Source organism: Dermacentor albipictus, chromosome 7 (assembly GCF_038994185.2).
Source record: "Dermacentor albipictus isolate Rhodes 1998 colony chromosome 7, USDA_Dalb.pri_finalv2, whole genome shotgun sequence".
In the NCBI taxonomy this organism is placed as follows: Eukaryota; Metazoa; Arthropoda; class Arachnida; order Ixodida; family Ixodidae; genus Dermacentor; species Dermacentor albipictus.
In genome coordinates, this window is record NC_091827.1 from 16,401,445 (window position 1) to 16,407,816 (window position 6,372).

At 45.4% G+C, this 6,372-nt stretch overlaps 1 protein-coding gene across 1 annotated transcript; it reads right to left on the reverse strand.

The window, feature by feature from the left end:
• Positions 1–30: 30 nt before the first annotated feature.
• On the reverse strand, positions 31–6,277 carry LOC135914401 (uncharacterized). Its single transcript, XM_065447237.2, has 5 exons — positions 6,092–6,277; positions 5,847–6,011; positions 5,640–5,753; positions 4,051–4,237; positions 31–117 (listed from the first exon to the last, which is right to left on the reverse strand). The coding sequence occupies exons 1-4, from the start codon at positions 6,115–6,117 to the stop codon at positions 4,102–4,104; spliced, it is 441 nt and encodes a 146-aa protein (XP_065303309.1). The 5' UTR covers positions 6,118–6,277; the 3' UTR covers positions 31–117; positions 4,051–4,101.
• Positions 6,278–6,372: the final 95 nt, after the last annotated feature.

Here is a 6,372-nt window from a genome sequence, read left to right on the forward strand (position 1 = left end):
AAAACATTCATTGCCACACAAATTTAAAAAAAATATATAAAATAAAATACGAGTATTCTGTAAAAATGCAGAGAAGAGCTCCTGGCTCCTTTTCCAGGTACACTTCTGCAGAAGAACCTGGAATGGAAAATAAAAGTTGTTACTAGAGCCCTAGCCAACAAAATTGTCAAAAAAGATTTGGCCGATGCCACGATTTGTGGGAATCAATGTTACGCAACGCATATTGAAGGTAGCTAGATTAGGGTGTAGCAATATGCTACGAGATGGTGCAGCTTGTCTAAGGGGAGTGATTACGCGTGCAACGCGAACATGTGCGATGACAACAGCAAGGGAATGGCATGAAAACGATGGCAATGATGATGCCACGATGGCTGTGGCATAATGACCGATTCATTCTAGTACTCCAATGAGTAAACTTTAGAAGCATAGAGTTTCTTACAAAAATTAGCAGAGGGAACTTTGACGCTAGTGTCTACAGAAACTGCAAGCAAGACCCGTGTTGGATACAATAAAATAAATGAAATGAATGACTGTTCAGCCAGGATTGGGAATGATGGTAAGTACATGTACGTGTCTAAAATTTGTCCTTAGCGCTTCAAATGGCTTCCCAACTGAGAAATTTTATTTGCAATGGAATATTGTGTTACGGATACAACTCGCAATGATTATGCACATGCGGAGTCTTCCTACTTTCCGAGTTTAGAACAATAGGATTGATTCAATATTTAGGCCAGTAAAGGCAGGTAAACCACAGTAAATAAAATCACATGCATTACATTCATTCGCGCATATTAACATCGGATCCCATACATTCGCGCATATTAACCATCATTCCCATGGAACTACCACAGGGCCAGGATTACCTCTAGTAATTTTAGTAGGAGGCCATGGTTACAACCTTTCCCATTTTGAACTCGGTGTGCAAAGTGGAAACAGAAGTTTCAACAAGACAACACTGAATAGACGAGGCAACCAAGTTTCTGCCTGCAGCACCAGCGCCAGTTGCAACCCCCCCCCCTTAGCGGGCAGATTTGAATGCCGCTGGTCACCTCTTTTCCAGTCTGAGCAACCGCGCAACCATTTACGTTCGGGCGCCAAGCGTGGCCCCGTCATCCCGCAAGCTTGGTAGACACTTTCTTTTTGTTGTTCAGTGGCACAACAGCATCAAAAACACGAAAGACCGAGACCAGCCTAAGAAACTGCTTATTTCAGAGAAATTCACAAATGAGACAAGCACTGTGGTGTACACAGCTGAATCGCACATTTTTCTTTACACAGGCCTTTCTTTTTTGCACGTGTCAGGTGATAAATCGAGTGGCCCTTACACAAGCACGCACACAGTGATGAGGTTTAGTAAGCTTCACACATACAAGAGCATTCATTCAATGCTGGTCACTTGAGAATAAGCGCAGTGTAGGAGCAGCTAATGAGAAATGTTGTGGTTGAATGCACAATGCAGTAATGCATATAGCATGTTTTGACAGCAACGAGAAGGTAAAATCCTATAGGCTAGGACGTTTTCCAGAAATTCCACTTGCGGTCTGCAAGCCTGAGAGGCAGCCACGTGACTGAACAACAGCAGTAGTGGTTAAACATCATGCAATTGCCAATGGTGTATCATAAACCACTTAGTTTGAGACATATCTGCAAGTCATTTCAAGTCTTCGCGCTAATAATTGCTCATACCTGCTGCCTACTAAGTGATGCTAACCCTTCATGATATGCACAAGTTTGGGAGTACAAGCTGCTTAACATTTATTAAATATTTTTTAACGTGCAACTGCATCAAAAAAATTTCTGTTGTGCAATTATAATAGCAGTCACTGATGTCACTGGGCCTGGCGAGAAGTGTGAATGCTTCGTATAAAGCTATTGAAATCAGTTGCACAAAAGATAGCACCCATGTTTCAGAGAGAATATTTTTTGCATACAACTGCACCTGCCAAAAACATCTGAGGACACCTAAGCACTTGTCAGTTTTGAATGCGAAAGTATTAATGTCCAACTGAACACCACCGCGTGGTTCCTCGAGTTTTGTGCTGTGGGTAATGTATGCATGAATGCTCATTTTGCCCACCGTGTATTGGGAGAGTTGACGATAATGGTGGATTTCACTCTCTCTTTGCTCATTTTGCTGCATTCTTCTGCTCCCTTACTTCGTCTGCTTTGTATTGGCGTGGTCAGTCACGTTTCGCTACTGCTGAGGTTGCAGCCGCGGCTGATATGGATGCTTGACTCCATAGTGGTACGTGCTGCCCAAGCCAGCGTCACGATGCACGCTTGTGACGTGGCATCGCAGCCAATGGGAAGTGAGCTGCCGCTTTTTGCTGCTATAGCTGCCACCAGAGGTGGTATATTGTAGGAGTCCACCTATGTTCATTTCAGCCGCTGCTGATTGGCTGTGGCCACTCATCTCCTCCTCGCTCTTACAGCTGCATCCAGTCAGCAGCGGCCGAAATGTACAGTCCACTAGGTCGACTCTTACAGAATATACCTCGCAGTACACATTATCAGAAGCATCGAGACTTGCTCATGTATGCGAAATTACCTGAGAGAATAAAGTATAGTAGATGACTTAAAACATGCCACGGTTCTAAAGAAATGTTGAGAGACTGAAGTGCAACACAACTGGCCAATAATAGTTGTAATAATTATGGGGTTTTATGTGCCAAAACACCTTTGATTATGAGGCACACCGTAGTGGACGACTCCGGAAATTTCGACCACCTGGGGTTCTTTAACGTGCACCTAAATCTAAGTACACTGGTGGTTTCGCATTTCGCCCCAATCGAAATGTGGCCGCCGTGGCCAGGATTCGATCCCGCAATCTCGTGCTCAGCAGCCTAACGCCATAGCCACTGAGCAACCACGGCGGGTGATAATAGTTGTAGATTTTGCATTCTTGCCGAAAGCATCAAACGACACTCTTGTTTCTTGCACAGCACTTCTGGTTCACCTCTCGAGACGACCGGGTAGGAAGTTCAATATAAATCAGAAAACGATAGAAAAAAATAGTACAGTACAAAATTCATTGGTTTCATTATGGATATGATCTCCGAGCATAAGTTGAGTTGCTTACAAGTTGAGTTACTGAAGTGTCTGAAATAATTAGAATTAATGAGAAATCGCTGAGACTAGGGACAAAAAAATAAATCAGAAAAGATAGTACCGTACAAGATTCATGGGTTTCATTATAGATATATCAGAGCATAAGTTTAGTTACAAGTTGAGTTACTGAAGTGACGAATAATTAGAAGTCACTGATTACCACACACCAAAGCACATAATCGCAGACTTTAAAGACCCACCACATGAACACAACAACTCTGGCTAAATTCCTGGAAACCCGGAAGTAGAAAGCAGAAGCAATGACGTCACTAATGATGTCACACACAAGAAGGTGGCATTAAGTGCCTCTTAATTCACTTTGTGCATTGCTTTTGCCTAAAGTTAACCTAAAGAACACATATGCCGAGGTGCGAGCACCACTAAGAGGCACCTAAGTCAAAGATTAGGGTCGCCTAAAATAGTTTTTTCCAATGTCAGTTCAACTCCCCTCTACAGCACGAGAATTCGGTCTAGTAAATTTAGGAATCTCTGGCAAGGTAGAGACACAGACCTCTAGCCAACATCTACATCGCTTGACTCATTGAAATGTTTCTCTCATTACCTTTGGAAAAGTGCACAATTATTTTATCATTTTAGTTGTCTTCAAAGTACGAGATTGGGCTAGCTGGTTTGTGAATACGATAACACACCTTCCTTTTTATTTTTGTTTTTGCGGGCCAGTGATGCAGCGGCAGTAGGGGTAAAACCAGTCACAATCAAGTAGTCACACCTTGTCACCATCATCCTCGAAATATTTTTTTTATGCAGTCTTCTTTCCTGATAACTGCATATGCCACACCATTTTGAATAAAAACTTAGGATGATATCACATATGTTCACACTTCCTTATTCTGTCATCCGCGGTGTTTGCAATGCTATTGGAAAACTGCAGTTTATAGACACCGCACTAGGTTAAAAATAAAGATTTCAACTGCTGCTTACCAATATGTAAAAAAAATTAAGTAAGGCAGGCGCAGTGCTGTGTCAAGTGCTTTAGTCCCTGACAGAGGCTGTGCTCTTGCTCCTCCTACGCTTGCTCTGGCGGGTGCCCGATTTCCGGCTGGTGCTGGCCTTTCCTGGGGAGCCGGAGCATCGTCCCGTTGTCCGCCTCGAGAGGCCACGACAAGACCTGCAAGCGGGGCTGCCATCAGTATGCGTGCACACTCCCGAGTTATTTCTTATACTGGAGTTTTACGTGCCAAAACCACGATTTGATTATGAGGCATGCCGTAGTGGGAGGACTGTGGATGAATGCTGACCACCAAGGGATCTTTCATGTGCCCCCAATGCACAGGGCATGGGCATTTTTGCATTTTGCCCCCGTTGAAATGTGGCCACCGTGGCCGGGATTCGATCCCGCGACCTCATGCTCAGCAGCACAGCACCATAGCCGCTAAGCCACCGCAGCGGTTGCGTACATGCTTCAAGGCCACACAACAGACATAGGTCGCATTATTGCCATACATACAGTCGAACGCAGATATAATAAGCCCGAACAAAGCCACTTATTCGCTTCACTGATCACATGAAACTTGCTGACGAACACTCATGTAAAATTGGGCCAACTTGGGTTACTGGGTACGTAACATCGGGTATGTGTGCTGCTCTTCAATAAACCTTTTTGATGCCAACACTGAGTATGTGTAATTGGGTACGTGCCACTGTTCATAACATTCATGATGTACAATGTATCAACTACTATATGCATCAATCATACGACCAATTGACAATCGCATTAAAGTTGCCAATCATCTCTAAGTACTGCCAATTTTTTTTCTCACAGCTGGAACGATGTCTTTCAACACCGCTGTATTGCAGTGCTGAAGCTGCGAGCAAAGATCAGTGAAAGATGCCACAAGCAGCACTTCAAACTGTGTTCACATAAGAACCCAGAAAACTTAAGAAGATGCTCAGACAGCTTGAACAGCACTAACTGACACCCGTTTACCACACGATTTGTCTCAGTGGAGAGCTGCACTTACGGGATTGTTGGAATTCTACAGAGTCTGTTCCCAGACACTGAAAATAGGCTGGAGTGTAGACTGTGCCTTCACTGGAAAGCTTTCACAAAATTTTTGTACCATTTCCTGCCTATCCAACTGTGCAAGGCATTAACAAAACACGTAGGCGAATCCAACGTCAGGTAGCGTTTATCCTAGGGCGCAACGCAACTTCGCGACTGCGCTTATTGCGGGCTTCAGACACCAAAGCAGCACATTACCTACTATTTGCCCGCTAAAGGCTAAAGGGCCGCGGGGCATGTCAGCGGCTAGCAGAAAGCATGGAAAGGAGCGCTGAAGCGTACGTGAAGATCAACAACAGAAGAAAACACCAAAGTTCGGGTGACGTGCGCCTCTCGCGGTTCATTGATTATGGCAACATATCGAAGAAGCGCGAAGGCATGCTGACTCGAAACAGACGCATTCGCATGACGCACGCCAAACAATGCGATTTCCTCATAGACTGCAGCGGAAAGCTTCCCCGGCGGAATACGACGCCTCAGTTCGCTCTTGTAGTGAAACTCAACGTACTTTTCGTGCTCCTTGGCATCCCAAGTCCACATTTCTTCTCCGCACCGTTTCCGAGGGCACTTGACAACGCCGGCTATGTTCAGGAGCTTTTTATTGGCGTCCGGAATGTCAGGGCTGCAAGAAAGAAATATATCAGCAACGCGTTCGTACAAGGTGACTAACTAAAGATACGGGCCAATCGCACAAGCGAAGAGTCATAGCGATTACCGATACTCCGGAAAGACGTTCTTGGCTTTGCAGATGGGACAACAGCGAAGCGCAGGATTCAAGTCATGCTCAACGCGGTCGTACAGGCAAGACGAACACACGAAGTGCTGGCACAGGCCGAACACCATGCTCTGACTAGGGCCCAGGCAGACCGGGCAGCTGAACCTGAAAGCAAACAGTCAGGCATAGCGAGCGAAACCAAACAAACGCAACGACGCCTGCAACGAATAATGCGAAGAACTCACGCTGTATCGTAGTCAGTGCGGTCCATCGCAGGAAGCGTGACGGTTAGTTGAATGGAGCGTATATGCCCGAGGGTCGGGGGTCACGCTTCGTCTAGGTCAACCGCCAACAACGAACAGCGTCGAAACGATTAATACGCATCAAACGCGGGACACCGGAACACACGAGCGACGCGTCGCTGGATGACCGGTGAACAATCAACGGTACCGCGAAGGCATCTCATTGGCCAAAATTTTGTCAGGTGCCCGAAACTGTTCTTTTCATTGGTGGGTAGGATTTTGCA